Source organism: Patiria miniata, unplaced genomic scaffold, assembly GCF_015706575.1.
Source record: "Patiria miniata isolate m_02_andy unplaced genomic scaffold, ASM1570657v1 HiC_scaffold_22, whole genome shotgun sequence".
NCBI classification, from domain to species: Eukaryota; Metazoa; Echinodermata; class Asteroidea; order Valvatida; family Asterinidae; genus Patiria; species Patiria miniata.
In genome coordinates, this window is record NW_024037061.1 from 16,264,186 (window position 1) to 16,281,583 (window position 17,398).

At 41.1% G+C, this 17,398-nt stretch overlaps 1 protein-coding gene across 2 annotated transcripts; it reads left to right on the forward strand.

The window, feature by feature from the left end:
- The first annotated feature begins 1,826 nt into the window (after positions 1-1,826).
- Positions 1,827-12,700, forward strand: LOC119730751. 2 transcript variants are annotated; one of them, XM_038203775.1, is made up of 11 exons: positions 1,827-1,920; positions 2,859-2,979; positions 3,474-3,515; positions 5,277-5,463; positions 5,748-5,968; positions 6,814-6,966; positions 7,800-7,966; positions 8,961-9,034; positions 9,858-10,012; positions 10,933-11,019; positions 12,354-12,700. In XM_038203775.1, exons 2-11 carry the CDS (start codon positions 2,896-2,898, stop codon positions 12,450-12,452), a joined length of 1,269 nt encoding a protein of 422 aa, XP_038059703.1. In that variant the 5' UTR covers positions 1,827-1,920; positions 2,859-2,895; the 3' UTR covers positions 12,453-12,700. The 2 variants fall into 2 exon arrangements, with proteins under 2 accessions (XP_038059703.1, XP_038059704.1); XM_038203776.1 differs by having other exon boundaries at positions 6,817-6,966.
- The last annotated feature ends 4,698 nt before the right edge of the window (positions 12,701-17,398 follow it).

A 17,398-nucleotide genomic window follows, 5' to 3' on the forward strand; every position in this document is an offset into this window, starting at 1 on the left:
TAAATTGATTGAGAAAATAGTAAAAGAGCGATGTGCTCTCTGAATGCTGTCATTCTGCAACAGCCTAGACAACTTTGATCTGTAATGACGAATATTCTCGACCCGGAAACTAAAGAGGGTGACCAAACTTTGAAATTGAATGGTACATGACTAAATTGGTTTTGTTAAAAGCGTGTGGATTTTTTTCTCGGACGAAATGGAATATTATAGAGTTGGTGAATTTGCATGAGTATGTTTCAAAATAGCCGGGAAAATATATTTTAAGAAAATGCATGTTACCTGTCATTAGAGAAAAACAATTCACTTTTTCAAGTTTTCTTGAGGTATGGTAACTTGAATTACACCGCAATGTCGTGTTAATGGTCTTCTACTTAGTATAAATGAAGAAATCCTTGTAACACTGAAATCACCTTGTAATACTGTCTGTATTTAATAGGCCAAAAAAGTCTCCAGTTTCTGGTATGGAGCTTGCCCAAAAAGTGGTGCAGCGACGCGGCTTTTTTTTTCTTTTTTACCTGATTTTTTTGCTTCAAATGTCGGCTGATGACTGCAAAAATGGTGCCCGACTAAACTTAGTGCAAATATATGGGAGTCCAGAGAGGCCACATAAAGCTTATTCTCGACCACAACCCAGTCTAAAAACACGTTAAAATTGTGCAGCAGCAGGATTCCAGTCAAACCAGTGAGTTTGGCGGTTTTGAGACATCATCTTTCATTGAAAAAAAAACTTTTTCATTTTGCTGACGCGCATGGCTACGGCGACGCGCACGCATACCAGAAACCGGAGACTTTTTGGGGGGCCTTAATTATACGATCTCTGTTCTTTCTCATCTCTAACTGAAATCTCAACTATATACAGTCTGTACCATGCAAGATCTGTATTATATAATCTTGAATAGTCTATAAGACAACTCCATACAGCCGTAGGCCTACGTATGTGTGCAATTAAACTTAATTATGAAATGCAAACGCTATAGCTTCTGGAATTTTTTGTTGCAGGCATAGAGAAATTTTGTTTGCAAGAGTATTGTGTGCATTTCTTGCGACACACAATTATTTGAAATAATTTTGTGAGTAAACCATCAAAATAATCATTTTTGTTAGGCCAACAAAAAATATACTCGGTCTCTGGTCAGCGCGCGCGTCGATTTTAATCATGGGCGTCAACCTTTTTTTTCTTCAAATTGACACGGAAGCTACAACAGCCGCACCTCCTCAAATTTTTGAACCAAGGAGCACCAAAGAATGGGGAAATTGCACCAAGGCAAATGATAAAGGGGAACAAGGCAAATTATGGAGGACACCAATGTATAATGAGGACACAAAAAAGCAAAATAAAGTACCCACCTTGTCTGTACAATTCAAGCTTGAAAAAAAAAGCCACCAACCCCCCCCCCCCAAAAAAAACCGCGTCACTGCATCAATTCCGGAACTGCGGTCTGACCAGAGACCGATTGTTTTGGGGTTTTTTTTTTTGGCCTTACTCCGGACTATAACGCGCACATGGTGGTGCATGCCTACCTCATGATTCCTCGCCGAACCGGCCCCTGGCTATAGCTTCGATTCGGCCCAACCCACTAGCGTCCAGCTAATGCCGGCCTCAGCCTCATATAAGCTGTGTTTTAAAAGATTATCACATGATTTCGTTGCATGATGGTCTACCTAACTAAGTGTTTTGATCAGATTCTAGTCGAGTGCACCAAAACTGCAATTTAGTACATAATTAATAGCGCACCGTGCAAAGGCGTGTGGTTAAAATCCAGCGCACAAGGCACGTGGCTAAAGTAATTGCAGTCACCAATTGAGGGCGCCCTTCCAGCCTACTCATCATTGTTTACTTCCGGGGTAGTTTTTGATCATCGTTCATGTGTCACACACGAGTCATTTATTCGCGGGACTGAATCCAGGTTGCAGTCATACATTGTTTGGGGTCCTACTAAAGCGCGTCAACAAGCGTCAACAAGCGTCAACAAGTTTTAGTAGTCGTTAAGTGCGCGTCAACAAATTTTGTATAGGCCTTTGAACAATAAAAACAGCTTTATATGGTAGAAAAAGCAATAATGAACATCTTCTGCATATCAATTAAAGTTAAAATTACTTAAAAAGTGGTTTTCCAGCGCGAAATCTACGACGGGTTTTTCGGTTTAGTATTGGCCGCCATCTTGTTTGAGATCTACATACTACGCATGCGTGGAGTGTACCATTCACGCATAGGGGTTTCTTTGCAGGGAATTTCTTAAAATAGCACTAAAATGTCTCTGTACTTACCACAAGTAGCAGTAATCATGACTATCATATCAGACATTGAACTTTCTTGAGCTTCTGAATGTTGTCCTCAGAACAGCTGGCAGTCCAATTAGCCCTCTGTTGCCGAAAATATTCAATTCTAGAAATTAGGAAAACTATTTATTTTTTTCAATTATAAATTATGCAAAACTTGGTCACGGTACTTGGCTAATTATTTGAAAAATATGCCGACTGACACTGTTCACAATGTCTGCCAAAAAATCCCAATGCAAAAACCAAACGAGGTTTCGCAAAGCGTATAGTATAAAGAAACCCCTATGTGTGAATGGTACACTCCACGCATGCGTAGTATGTAGATCTCAAACAAGATGGCGGCCAATACAAAACCGAAAAACCCGTCGTAGATTTCGCGCTGGAAAACCACTTTTTAAGTAATTTTAACTTTAATTGATATGCAGAAGATGTTCATTATTGCTTTTTCTACCATATAAAGCTGTTTTTATTGTTCAAAGGCCTATACAAAATTTGTTGACGCGCACTTAACGACTACTAAAACTTGTTGACGCTTGTTGACGCTTGTTGACGCTTGTTGACGCGCTTTAGTAGGACCGATTGTTTGCAACCATTTTGAGATTTAGATGAAGCACAATGGGTGCTAAAGAATCCCATCAAAGACATGAAGCAGGCAAGGGATCGCGGGAGAACAACAGTCAATTGAACCACTTCTTTGCGGTAAGTCACAACGGGTTAATATGGATCAGAAATTTCACTAAAGTTGTCGTTTTATCATTTTTATGGAGAAATAAAACTTATGAGTGACTTGCACTTTATTGCAGTAAAGTTCTTCAGCATTACATCCGTCTTTGAAATGCATGCTTTTGTGCCACAGGGATATGCATAAGGTGACTCATTCTCATATTACTAGTGGCCGTAGAAACCTACCATTCTTCAAATTAGGTTTTGCCCTTCACCGAAGTACAAACAATGTATACTCATTGTTTGTACGTCAGTGAAGGGCAAAACCTAATTTGATTTACATCACCCTGACGCAAAATTCCATCTACATACCATTCTTTTTGTTTTAAGTATGGAAAATTTGATTAGAGTCCAAACTGATCCATCTAAAATCACCTGACAACAGTTGATTGATTATATCAAATAAAGTCATGGTAGGGGCAAGTTCTCAGGAATAACTCTTCAATCTCGTCATCTTTCCTTTCCTCCAGGTTGTTTCACATAGTGACAGAGTAAGCAGAGACGATTTCATTGTAAGTAACATTGAGCAAACCAACCAATTTTGAATTTTAAAAAAATGAACAAACAAACTCTGATGGTGACAGAACCTTCACAGTCACTGCAGCAAAGAATATGCTGCCCTCGTCAATTAAACATGCAAAACTGTTGAGCAATTTAACTACGCAGTGGCTATCGTTACGGCAGCCGTTGCTTAGCGCCCTCTACGATACTTTTTTGATACGCACGCAGGTATATAATTATTTGTTTCCCCACGTTTTAGCGAGCAGTGCGACAGCAATGGCCAAGTTCGGGCAAGGACCATTAGTCGACTAGTGGTTGATTTGTGACGTACCTTACGCCTGCGCACTAATAGCAAAGTGCGAACGTCTCTAGTCGAACGCTGGTCAAAATGTCATCGCAAAACGTCTGGATCCTGGCTCCCTGCTGTACGTTATGAACGCGCGCGGCTATGGTTACCAGCGAAGCAACCAACCCCAGTAGGTTGGTTCCAAATAGTCGACTAGCGTAGTTAACCATCGTCGACTAGACAGAGTTCGGGCAAGCGTTAGTCGACCAATGGTTAACTATAGTCCTTGCGCGAACTTGCCCTCAGTCGATAGAGGGTAGGATTTTGCACCGCGAGGTTGCGGGTTCGCATCTCAGTTTTGCACTTGAATTTTTTTCCTTTCTAACCTGAGGCTTTGGAGGATTTTTTTTAAAAGGGAAATAAAGTCCGAATTTCATAACGTTCAAATTCAATTTTTTTCCTTCTAATTTTATATTTTCTTCTCATGCTTTTATAAAAGTTGCAGTACTACTGTAACGATAGAAAATGGGAAATGCGTTACGGCTGCCGTAACGATAGCCTAGCCACTGCAATTTAACTACATGTATTGAATTCAATCCAATTTTTTTTCAAAGTAAGGCAGTTCTTTTTCTTCTGTGAGTTTTCTTTTTGTGGTTATCAAATTTTTGATTATTAATTTAATTTTAATTACTTGTTTCATTTCATCACATAATCATTTAGGTTTTGAAGACACTGTTTTCCTAATAAGATATATTTAAATCCATATTATTTTTATTATTACCATTGTTTTTGTTTTAGTAAGCTACTCTATATGAAAATCGATCAATGAATCTTTGTATTATGTAGCAAAGTAAATAAAGCAAACACCTCGTCCTTGCCTGCTTAATTTTTTCCTGCCTGCCTCCTTTTTAATTGTTTTTTAAATTCATACATTTGCAGTGTATTTTGCAAATATATTGTCAATAAAGTGTCTTTTTCTGTGTTTCCAACAAAATTGCTGCTATGTAGAAAGGATAACGGCTCCTTTGGACACAATTTTATATCAGTAAAAATCAAGAAAATGGAAGAATTCATCTGCAATAATGGAAAACCCGACATCTTAGAGGGAAAAAAATAGAAAAACACAAGCTCCCACCTCCTACATTTTTCCAAAAAGCCAGGACGAGAAACTGTTTTATTTTTTACTCGGCCTAAGGCCAATTATACAAAGTTTAGTTTCCCTTTTTGAGAATAGCAAGGAGGAGGCCCTTTTTTATTCCTCAAGATAGCAGATATTTCAAGATGGCAAATGGATTCTTCGATTTTGTCGACTCCAAAGAACACAGCCCTTTCTATCCGATAACTTGCATACCTGGCTCAAAGTTTGCTGGAAACAAATACAAAATAGATATTGCAAATGTATGATTAAAAAAAAGTGGAGGGAGGCTCATTTTTTTGATTTGGCATAAATTATTTAAATAAAAGTACTTTTTTTTTGTATTTTCAGAATTATTTCCCGGAGGTTGGTCGACCACTCGCAGGGAGACTGTTCACACGGATAAGTCCTTCAGACTCTGAATGCACAAAACTGAAATGCACCGAACCGTTATCCCAGATCCTCTCTGTAGCCACAACGTCGGCACAGAATAGCTTGTATATTGCTGTTTTCAGTGGTATAAGTCTCAAACTTCAAGGTGAGATCAATGGTTTGTTTGGCCAAGAGAAAAATACATATGTTTTCTGTTATCCCATCCAACCTAGAAAATTATGCAGAACCTGAAGGCACCATATGTTCGTGCAGATTCAGAAAAAAAGAAGTCACGCATGCTTTGCACCGTATGAGCGCGCAACAGTACGCTCATGTGGGGAGTCCCTCCCATTGGGGCTTTCGAAACTAGTTACAAAGTGTCGTCTACCATATGCGCACAGAGTTCGGAAGTGGGATTAAAGTCTCAAAATTATATCACTGACATTGTAGATGTGACCAACCTTCTGGAAACGGCCCTCATGTTCTTCCTCAACAATGCCGGGGTTCCGGCGCGGCGCAGCGGTGCGGACGACACAGCCATTCAGGCACTAGCGAAGGTGCTGACTTCCAAAGGCATGGTAACGACGGCGGCCGAATGGATGGATGCTATCTGCCCGGAGCTCTTCACCGAGATGCACAGGTGCCTCGTGGGATGGCTGCGGGGAGAGGAGGTAGGGCATTAGTCGATGGTACTTGTGTGGATCATAAGTCATTGCAAGTAAATCATAAGTCATTCAGTCCCAAGTCAACTCACAAGCTATGCAGTCGAACTCTGACAAATAGAGACATTCTAGCTACTCCATGTGACAAATAAGTGAACATTTGCCTGCTAGGCTCATTTCATTGGATCCGGTCACATGTGTGTTGAGCTTACAACATTGGGGTGTCAGTTTATAATAATAATAATAATGTGGGGCTTATTCATAAAGTGCTTTATACCAAAGGTGTCAAAACGCTTCACAAAAAAGTACCCTTGTTAATCAGGCCATGAGACCAGTTTTTGCAGCAGCTCGAGATCAGTGCATTCTGGTCTCTACCTTCACAGGTACCCATTTATACTCCTGGGTGGAGAGAAGCAATTGTAGTAAAGTGTCTTGCCCAAAAACACAAGCACCATGTTCCTCGTCACGTACCACGGCACGAGTCGAACACTGTGACCATTGGACCACAGCGCTCCAGGTTTGGGAGTCAGGTTGGCGTAGCAGTACTTTCCTCCTTCCACTGCTGTGACCCGGGTTCCATTCCTGCCTGGGCCATTTTATGGATTGGGTTTTCAGTCCCTACTTGATTCTGTGGGTTTTCCCCAGAATGTTCTTCTGGGGTTCTCCTCCCACCTCTAAAACTGTTATTTCTTCACATTGTCTTCTCTCTGTGGGTTTCTTCAGGTACAGTGCCTGTGGCGGTTCTGAGGAATCCTGGGTTTCATTACCAGAAATAAATATTGATAATTAATAATAATGACATATTTGTCAAAGAGGAACCTCTTACAGGATTCATTTAATTCTTGCATCTTGAGCAGAAGCCTTCTGATGTTTCCGGTGTTGAGGATGAATTCTCGGGACGGTTGCTATGCAGAGCCTGGTGGTGGATTCTCCAGTCATCTCTCTCAAGTGTCTTCACTAAGAAGAGCAAGGCTAGGTCAGCTCAACAGTCTGAGGAGGCTGCAGAAGTAAGTTAATTTTAACATTTTTTTGCCGGACAAGAAGGGCAAGCCTGTTGCCCCCTGACTGACTGAGTCACTGACTGACTCCCTCTTACCCCCCAGTACTTCCCCAGGACTACCCTGCTAAATCCAACAGAGTCTGATGGTTACTCATATGAGTTTCCTGCTCAATCCAACACAGTCCCACGCAAACGCTCTTGTTTTACTTTACTCCCGAGGACAATGCTTTGTGTTTTCCTTTGTCCCTGTAATATAACAAACTCCCATAGACTAAGCCCACAAACCTACCACAGAGGATTGTTTTGAACAACAGACCCAACTCCCAAGGACTGAAAGGATCTGTTGTTCTCCCTTTGTGTGTTTGTCCTCGGGGGTTATGTAGAACAAGTACAACCCAACTTGCCAAGTTGTTGGGTACCTGAAAATATCAAATGACTGGCATGCTCAATCCAACAGAATCCAACTGTCCCTTATTTTTCTGTTTGCTGCTGGATCCAACAGAGTCCAACTTGGCGTTATTTACCAGTACCCAACAGAATCCGACTCTGAATGTTTTCAGTTGCTTGCTGAATCCAACAGATTTCAACAGGAATACATACAAGGGTTTACTGCTCAATCCAACACGACCCAGCAGGTATGTCAGATAGTTGGATCCTGTTGGATTGAGCAGGTTTAAGGAATGCATCCAAATTATAAAATCTAAGATGTCAGATGTAACAGGGACAGAAAATTCTTTTTTAGAATGACCGACATCTTAATCATTGAACACATTCTCTAGAGTACTGAATCCATTAAACAGGTGCTACTCACCATTGTACATGTATGTCATCTATTCCTAGGAGTCAGCTTTGGACAGTGTATGGGATCTTCTCTACAGCAGCTCGGACCACGGCCTGAGCACCAATCGTCTACAGCACCACGTGTTCGGCTACCGGGGGCCGACGCTCATGATACTGAGCTGTGACCAGGGGGACGTGTACGCGGTGGCAGTGGACACAGAGTGGAGGTACGCATATGGGAACCGGTTGAATCGGGAACCGGGGTAGTGAGTGCAATTGCAGCTGTAGGCTCAGGCTTTCCGAATAAAATTTTTTTTTTGAAAAAGACAAATATGTATTTGCAGGAATTTGAGCGACATTGTGTGATGTGCCCCTTTGCGTGTAATGGTTAGCGCTTACAAATGTGGAGCGTGCATGGCCAGGGATGTGTTCTAATCATGCTTACATGTTAAATAATCATACAGGATTTCTATAGCACCATTCCATCTAGATCATGGCGCTTAGAGCAACAACAACCAATGATAAAGGGAAAAGAACCACGAATTGGCTGCAGTGTAAAAGATCTATTGCAAACAATGTTTTGCATTATGGACAGTGTTGTAGTACTCGTACTCGGTACTCAAGTACTACTCGAGTACTTTTTTGGAGTACTCGTACTCGAATGTCAGAGTACTCTTACTCGAAATGACGGTACTCGTACTCGGGCAGCAAAGTACTCGTCATGTCAAAACTGCTTGATCATCAAAGTACTTGTACTCAAATAGCAGTACTCGGGGGGGGGGGGGGGGGAATGGTAAAGCTTGACTTACCACGGCCTTATTTTATCAGTACTTTCAGTTTGAAATGGTTGATTGGCTTGTGGAGAAATTACAGTTTCCTGATTTTCCTCTGGGCACGTCGGGTCTGTATATCGGTCTGACTGGGCCTGGGCCAATTAGGCACAAACCATTTGCCGTATGGCTGTATTTGGAAGTACAAGTACTCGTACTCGTACTCGGAAGTACGAGTACTCGTACTCGTACTCGTACTCGGAAGTACAAGTACTCGTCCTCTGAGACCTGTTCTTGTAGTCGGAGGTACAAGTACTTGTACTCCGTAACCTAAGTACTCGGCAGTACTTGGTACTCGGAAAAAGTACTTGACTTCATCACTGATTATGGAGTTCAGCAAATTTTACGGTAGAATTTAAATTTTGCTTCCGCTCATAATCCTCTTTTTCAGGGAAGGAACGCAGTCTTGGGGAGGCAGTAGTTGCTGTGTCATGAGGCTAATGCCAGATCTGCAGAAACTTGAAGGTAAGCAAGGCTCAATAGACCTGATACATAATGACATCACGTTGTGTTTACATGTGCGCTTCCTATGGAAGCCAGGTGGGCACGAGAGCCCACAAGGTCCCATAGGAAAGCGTAAAGAAAGCGTGATGTAAGTAACCAGGGAACTGCAATCCGTTCTCTCCAGTTTCTTTAATAATAATAGTGGGTAATTATAAAGCGCACATATCCACCAGGACTGGTGCTCAAGGCGCTAGATCATTATTACCCTGCTCATCATTGGGCCCATGAAACATTCCAAATACCATCTCAGCTCCCTGGGGAGTATACAGCTCGATGCAGCCTGTTAGGCGCAGGGAAGCTAATTCAATCTCAATAGCCATCTCTGCCCTCACAGGTACCCATTTACTCCTGGGTGGAGAGAAGCAATGAGTGACAAAGTGACTTGCCCAAAGCTGGACTCGAACCCACAACCTGCAGCTTTAACTGCAGACCACGAATCCAATGCCCTTAACCACGAGGCCACAGCACTCCATTTTAACCCTTAGCATATGATAAAGCCAACTTATATCGGCTCAAAATTACACTGACTTGAGACGGAAAGTTACAGTGCCAGTTACAGTGTCACAGGGCATCGTTTGAATTCCTAATTTTGTCCTAAAGAAATTAATTCCGTAGTCAAAAGAGTTTGCGAAAGCGAACTGCTTGGCATCAACTTGGTACCACAATCAATAACAGATGACAGAAATATAAAATCTTTTACAATTTTACAATGTTATAGAATTAAAATGTATTATTATCGACAATGTTGTCATGGAATTTCTTAAATGTACTTTTTTTCCCTTAGAGGGTGAAAACATGATTTTTTTCAACGATCGATCACGCAACATGCCCCGTGGTATAAGTATCGGACGGAACCCCAAAAAGAAGATTTTGACTTTCAAGGAAGGAATGGAAGTTGTTGAACACAACCACAGGAGTGAATCAGTGCGTACGCTGGAGGTGAGTTTGATTCAGTAGATTACCAAAACATGTCCAGTCAAATCTAGCCCCATATAGACCGTTATCATGCTGCCACCATTTCAGTCATGTTCCCTGTCTCCAATAACAGTACTGAATGATAATGTTTTTTGTTCAAAAAGGAACCAGACTATTTTTCCTTCCAGCCTCGCTTTGGTTACGTTGATTGAATGGGAAAAATCCAACTGGCCGCAACATGATAATGGTCTGTTGTGTCTCCAGTACTGGATGTCCTCCAGATTAAGAGCCATAGAGCAATACATGCTCAATTTTCTGAAAGTTGCGCACGTGAATTTGAAATAGAGACTGTATTTTCACTTGATATTCGCTACATACCCAGTAAATAATCAGGGAAAAATCAACAGATTAAAGGTCCATGACCTCGAGAAAAGTCCAGCAGTCATTTCAGACTCTCTCGGTACTTCCCCTGAAAATTACAGGATAATGTTTAGAGGTACAGAATTCAATTTTACGTAGTCGCTAACATGGTCAGTAGCTTGCATAGCAAATATTAAGTAAAAATGAAGTACAGACTTTGAATTCAGGAAACACAACTTTTTTCAGGAAATTCAGTATGCATCACTGTGTGGCTCTAAATACGGAGGACAACTGAGACACATTTATTGGGCTTAGTTAAAACCAGAGGTCATTAGTTGAATTCATGCTGCTTTTCTTTGGGGACCCATACACAGTCCTGATATTGCATCTTATATGTTATTTAATTCTTATATCTTATTTTCACTGGGTAGCCCATTCAGTGGAATCCACTGGTCTCCAGTAAAGAGAAGACTAGTATACCAATGCAGATATAAAAACTGTGTACAATTATAGTTGATATACATTACAGCGTTCATGAAGAGATATTTAACTTGTTTGCTGTTTTTGTTCCATATGGTGTTTAGATTTGGGGTTGTGGCGACTCTGGAACAAGAACAGCCCAAGCTAAACTGAAAAAGATGGAAATGAAGGATGCTGAGAGAGCAGCAAAGGTAAGTTGGCAGAATACTACAAGATGGACTTTTCTTTTTGATAAAGATAATGAATTTTTGATAATGAAGATTGCAAAGTTCAAAGCAAAAGTTCCTGTCATGTGAAAGTTACCGTTACTGTCATGTGATGTGAAAGTTACTGTGATGTGAGAGTTACTGTCATGTACCAAATTTAAGTGTCATGCGAAAGTTAGTGTCATGTGAAAGTTGCCATCATGTTAAAGTTGCTTTCATGTGAAAGTTGCTGTCATGTGAAAGTTGCTGTCATGAATGTGAAAGTTGCTGTCATGTGAAAAGGTACTGTCATTTGAGAGGTTCTGTCATGTGAAAGGTACTGTCATGTGAAAGGTACTGTCATGTGAAAGGTACTGTCATGTGAAAGGTACTGTCATGTGAAAGGTACTGTCATGTGAAAGGTACTGTCATGTGAAAGTTACCGTCATGTGAAAGTTAATGTCATGTGAAAGGTACTGTCATGTGAAAGTTACCGTCATGTGAAAGTTACCGTCATGTGAAAAGTAGTCATGTAAAAGTTAATGTCATGTGAAAATAATACCTTGTAGCTCAATGGGCTGAAATTTTGGTAATTTGTAGAAATTGTGGGGCCCACTTCAAGCCAGGTAATTGCTAAGCTTGTATCTGTGAGTAGGACACTGCTTAGAACTGCTTGGAATCTTTCCTACCAGAAAAAGATCCCAAGTTAGGGCTGTGGTGGCTGTGGGTTTTGTAAGTCAAAACTTGTAGTTAGAATTGTATGCTCTTTACTTTCGAGAGATTACTCATTAGGTTTAAGTACATGACTGATTGGCTTAATTGCTGTAGGGATAATAGTGAAACATCTTCAACACCACATCCTAGGCCAAGTTCGGGCGCAGGTATATTAGTCGACTAGTGATTGATTTGTGACGTACCTTACGCCTGCGCACAAATAGCAACGTGCGAACGTCTTCTAGTCAAACGCTGGTCAAAATGTCATCGCAAAACTTCAGGATCCTGGCTCTCTGCTAGCGTTATGAATGCGCAAGGCTATTGGTTACCAGCAATGCAACCAGCCCCAGTAGGTTGGTTCCAAATAGTTGACTAGCGTAGTCAACCACCGTCGACTAGACAGAGTTCGGGCAAGCGTTAGTTAACCATTGGTCAACTATAGTCCTTGCGCGAACTTGGCCCTATTTGAGTATGTGGGTATATTTAATTGCACTGGTGTACGAATTGAGCGAATTGTGGCAATGATTGGGTATATACCTTGTTAGCATTCTGCCTTTCTCCCACCTATTGCTAATGCCTGTCCATATTTGATTGCTATTTGCCATTTCCTTTTTTCTATCACGTAGGTGAAGTTGCCTGGTCAGTGGGAGGACAGTCCCGACAGGATGTTACTGGAGATGGGGGGAGTCAAAGTCAACCACGCTGAGCAATTTACCAGGGATTGAAAACAATCTGATATCAATTGATAACCAAGCTGAATGTGGTTGAAATCTCAGCAATGTACACCAAAAGCAATGGACTATGGGCAGGACACACTGCTTCCGCACACTGGTTCATGCGCATGGCAGGAAATGGTGTGACATTTATATTCTGAATATGTATTTATATATAGGATGGCTTTGAGGGGGATACAAGAATATATTGCTCGAGCTATTTTGGCATGAGTCGAAAACGAGTTCAGTTTGTATCTCCCCCCAAAAAATCCTATATTATTATTATTATTTATATCAGGCTGCAGGCTGCAGGCATGCAACTGGGAAGTCACAAAAAAAGAGGAAATTCAAATCTTTCCAAGACTTTGTACAGTGTTTTTCTATTTTCAATGGCACACATGGGAAGTAAAAAAAGAGGAAATCAGCAGATCCGAGGAAAAGTTACATGCCTGAGGCTGACTTGATCCGCAAGAAAGAAATTTCAGGACAGTGTCTTCATTTCTCAAATTTTGTCGAATATTTGTCGCTTACCAAAATATATTTCGCGCCGCTCGAAGCTGCCATTGTGGTTGACAACAGTACGTGTACACCCTACAGCGTGTTGCATCTGCGTGTGAAGGTACCGCACCGCGTGCTACGCTCTGTTGACTGGTTGACGACCGTGAGTTTCTACTTTCTTGATTGTGCGGGAACCAGCGAAATGCATTAAAATGCACAGGTGCTGACAATATCAAAAATAATATCGTCCTCATCCAGGTACTTTTACTGACATATTATTGCAGTCGTCCGGGTACTATTTACAACAGCACACAATACGCTGATATATTTTCACCACTGGAAACCTGATATCACAGCAGTCAACAATTGTTTTGTTATATCATGCCAATAAATCAAAAAGATAAATGGTTGTAACTTACTATGCACAAAATAAATTAAATCACTGCAGTGTAATCTTTTGGTTACTGTGAGCTTTCCTGCCAGACCTGAGGATTGAAAGGTTGTAGTTCTCTGTTGCAAGGTGCCTGGGTCCTACACACGCACCCAATTTAGGTAGTGTAAATGATGTAATTTATAATTATGCAACACGGTGTATATGAGGTAATTTACATGCAACACAGTGTATGTGAAGTAAACAGTCATTATTATAGACCAATGAAATTACAATATCCAAGACACGATATAACAAACTTTGATGTTGAATATACATGTACAGTTGAGTCTCGTAACAAACTCGTTCGGACCTAGCCAAATTGTTTGTTATATCAGAATTTTGTATTAAGAGGAACATCAGTCCCATTCATTGTGCACATGAATGCACAGTCGGGACTAAGGCTTTATGTTTGTTATAACCAGAATTTTGTATTAACAGAGTGTGTACTAAGGAGAGTCAACTGTACATTCCGTGTTCAAAGTTTTTTACTCTTGGAGAAGATCTTGGTACCTGTAATCTGATAATGAAAAATCATGAAATGGACAAAAACGATAGTGAACTAGTGCAATGCTGCAACGGATGAAATTGAACTTCAGTGATTGGATTAGCATTTTGTCATAATAATATTACAACACCTCGCCCACAGGTTCTGATATCATGATTGGCCGAGAGTGAGTCACATGGTATTCGCTATTTTTGCTATCTTGCTGTGCACGGCCGAACAGTACTCTGCACATAACAACAAAAATACTATATGCATAGCAAAAGCACAAGGGCGTTCGTGTTGCGCGTATCGTTCCCAAGTACTAGCGCTACAGAGCTGGGTTCAAACAGTTTGTGAAGGAGTGGTTTGGAAAATGTTCAAGTGAATTTTCAACCAATTTCTTATTGAAATAGAAATACATTTTAATTGCATTTAAATTAATTAACTATCGCTTAAAATCAACAGAATCTGTGAGCGAGGTGCTATGAAGCAAATATTGACTGCTTTAACTTGTGGTATGGTAAAACTCGGTGATCCATGGAAAATTCTATTTCAGAAGGTAGATAGAACACTCCAAGGATCAGGTCCGGTTTTACTAAACTACTCGAAAGCAGTCAATATTTCTATAATACACTCAACCAAAAAAGGAAGTCCCCCTTCCAATACTTTTTTGTCTAACTCAAAAACTACTGGGCACATCTTGCTCAAATTACGACTGATCAGTACAGAAATTCCTTAGCAATCCAGCCATACTCTTTGTTTGGCCCAAAACAGTAATAATGTGTACGAATTTATGTAATTTATGACAAATGATACCGAAAACAGTTGCACTTTTGTATACGTGCATGTTGCGGTTCACACTCACCTTGCAAGTGTGTACAAAAGTGCAACTTTTGTTTCGGTACCACTTGTCATAAATTGCATCATTTTGTACACATTATCACTGTTTTCGGCCAAACAAAGAGTATGGCTGGATTGCTAAGGAATTTTTGTACTGATCAGTCGTAGTTTGGGCAAGATGTGCCCAGTAGTTTTTGAGTTAAGACACAAAAGGATTAAGGCCAAAAAAAAAAGTCTCTGGTTTCTGGTTTGGAGGTTGCCCAAAAAGTGGTGCGGCGACGCTGCTTTTTTTTTTTTACCTGATTTTTTTGCTTCAAATGTCGGCTGATGACTGCAAATGGTGCCCAACTAAACTTAGTGCAAATATATAGGAGTCCAGAGAGGCCACATAAACCTTATTCTCGACCATAACCCAATCTAAAAACACGTTAAAATTGTGCAGCAGCAGGATTCCAGTCAAACCAGTGAGTTTGGCGGTTTTGAGACATCATCTTTCATTGAAAAAAAAACTTTTTCATTTTGCCGACGCGCATGGCTACGGCGACGCGCGCGCATACCAGAAACCGGATACTTTTTTTTTTGGCCTAAGGGGGGACTTTCTGTTTTGGTTGAGTGTAGCTGTGTATGTCATTTGTAGTGCAGCTTTTGGCAAGGTGAAGTCCCAGGGAGCAAAAAACTGAAAATTGTGCAATGTTGTAATGCAAAAAGAGTTCATATTGGAAGTAAAGTGCATGTATTTTATAAAAAAAAATAATGGTTTGATGATAAGGGAATAAATGTGTGCTCCGGAGGTTTTATCACTCGTTTAATACCGCTTAGAGTCTGGGTGCTGATAATTACCCGAGCCGGAGGCGAGGGTAATTATCAGCACCCAGACTCTAAGCGGTATTAAACAGAGTGATAAATACCGACCGAGCACATATTTATTCCCATTCATAAATACCTTATCCATAAAAAAATATCAAATAATTCGTTCAAAAAATCCCGATTTTGTTCAACAAGTTCACTTCATGCTTTTTGAAACATCCCTCTAGCAAAATAATGGAGTGTTCAGCTGGCGAGTAAGATGTAAACAACCCTTTTATGGAGATTGACGCGCGCGTAACATGTTCTGCGCGATGTCACGCAGAACGCACCTGGGGCGTTGCGTTTTGAATTTAGAACTATAAAATTCTGACTCGCTTGTAGTGTTGCGCATGCCTACGTGAGGATTGTGAACGTTCAACCAATGAAACGGTAAGAGGCACTGGATTTTTTAGGAGTCCACATTTTATTGTGACACTGGAAAAGTGTTTAAGACCAGCTAGTCATGTCTTTATCATCCGTTTAAGACCGGCCACGTGACGGGCTCTCGACCAATAGGAATAGCTAAACTGTCTGAGGTATTTATGAATATTAAATAAAACTGCCAAGTGACAACACATAGCTTCCACGGTGGTATTTATTTCGAAATGGTACAGAAGCGTGACTCTTTATTTAAACGCACAAAACAGTGTAAGTTTTGGAGACCTTTTTCCATGTAGGGAATTTCAAGTTTGTGGAAGTCAAATTGGAATTATTTTTTTAACAAAATGTTAAGGTGAAAAAGGCCTGTTTAAGTTGACAACTATAGGTTGTTAACAGGGATGCCAGTGGGTTTTGCTCCAAGGTCTGAAAAATTTGACATGCAAAAGATGAGCAAATGCACAAAACGATTGCAATACACCATAAACACATTGCAATACCACGCACGTGTACATATACATGTGTGTGTCTGTAGACATTAGGGAGGTTTCGCAAGCCAACAGATACGCTTACACTTACGCTTAGCTATCCGTATCCGTTTTTTACTTACGTGTAGCGAGCGAGATATGCGTGTCGTCTGCACGTTTAGCGGATAGTGAGTGGCGTATGACGTCATACGTGCAGACGACACGCATATCTCGCTCGCTACACGTAAGTAAGAAACGGATACGGATAGCTAAACGTAAGTGTAAGCGTATCCGTTTGCTTGCAAAACCTCCCTATTGAACTTACAATTCATACTGTTAGTTATCCCACGAGCGCGAGTAGAACACGGAATAATGTAGCGCGTCTGTGGCCCACATCTGGCCGGATAGTCTGTGGGACACAGACGCACTACATTTTCCATGTTTCATGAGCGGGAATGCGTTAACGAATTTATCTTTAAGCAAACGTGACGCGAAGCGGGCACGGTCAAGTTGGAACTAGCACACTTTACACCGAACACATGCAGCTGGAATGTCGCTCGCATCTTGGAATAGCGCAATAAGCAGAGTATGGTACAGACTGTGCGATTAGGTATATCACACTGTTGCCATGGATCCACCAATCAGGATCAAGTGGTCAAGTGTTCTTGAAGATAAATTCGTGTATCGAGCTAGCATGGGGATTGCCATGGGGCATCGCATGCGCAATATTTTTTCTGTGCGTGTTACACATGATTTTTCCAGCCTGCAAAGGGATGGAATGCCTGAGTTTGTTTTTCCAAAACATGAAAAAGCCTGAATTCAGGCTATGGGCTCCGTGCGCCAACAAAAAAGGGTGCCCTTCTACCTAGCAACGACGTCCCATGGGTGGGACAATACATTTTGCTGGTTGACCCGCGCGCACTGTTCCTTGTGTGTGACGCACACGTACACCAGGGGATTTGTACTATGTACACGCAGTGGCTGTGCTTCGCAGCAAAATATTGCAGTCAGG

What these genes read in the sequence shown, in the direction of transcription:
- LOC119730751 (XM_038203775.1), top strand. Translation starts at nt 2,896, where the DNA reads ATGGGTGCTAAAGAATCCCATCAAAGACATGAAGCAGGCAAGGGATCG. An exon ending in AATTGAACCACTTCTTTGCG is followed by an intron (nt 2,980 to 3,473) that starts GTAAGTCACAAC and finishes CCTTTCCTCCAG; the next exon opens with GTTGTTTCACATAGTGACAG. An exon ending in GATGGCTGCGGGGAGAGGAG is followed by an intron (nt 5,969 to 6,813) that starts GTAGGGCATTAG and finishes TTGCATCTTGAG; the next exon opens with CAGAAGCCTTCTGATGTTTC.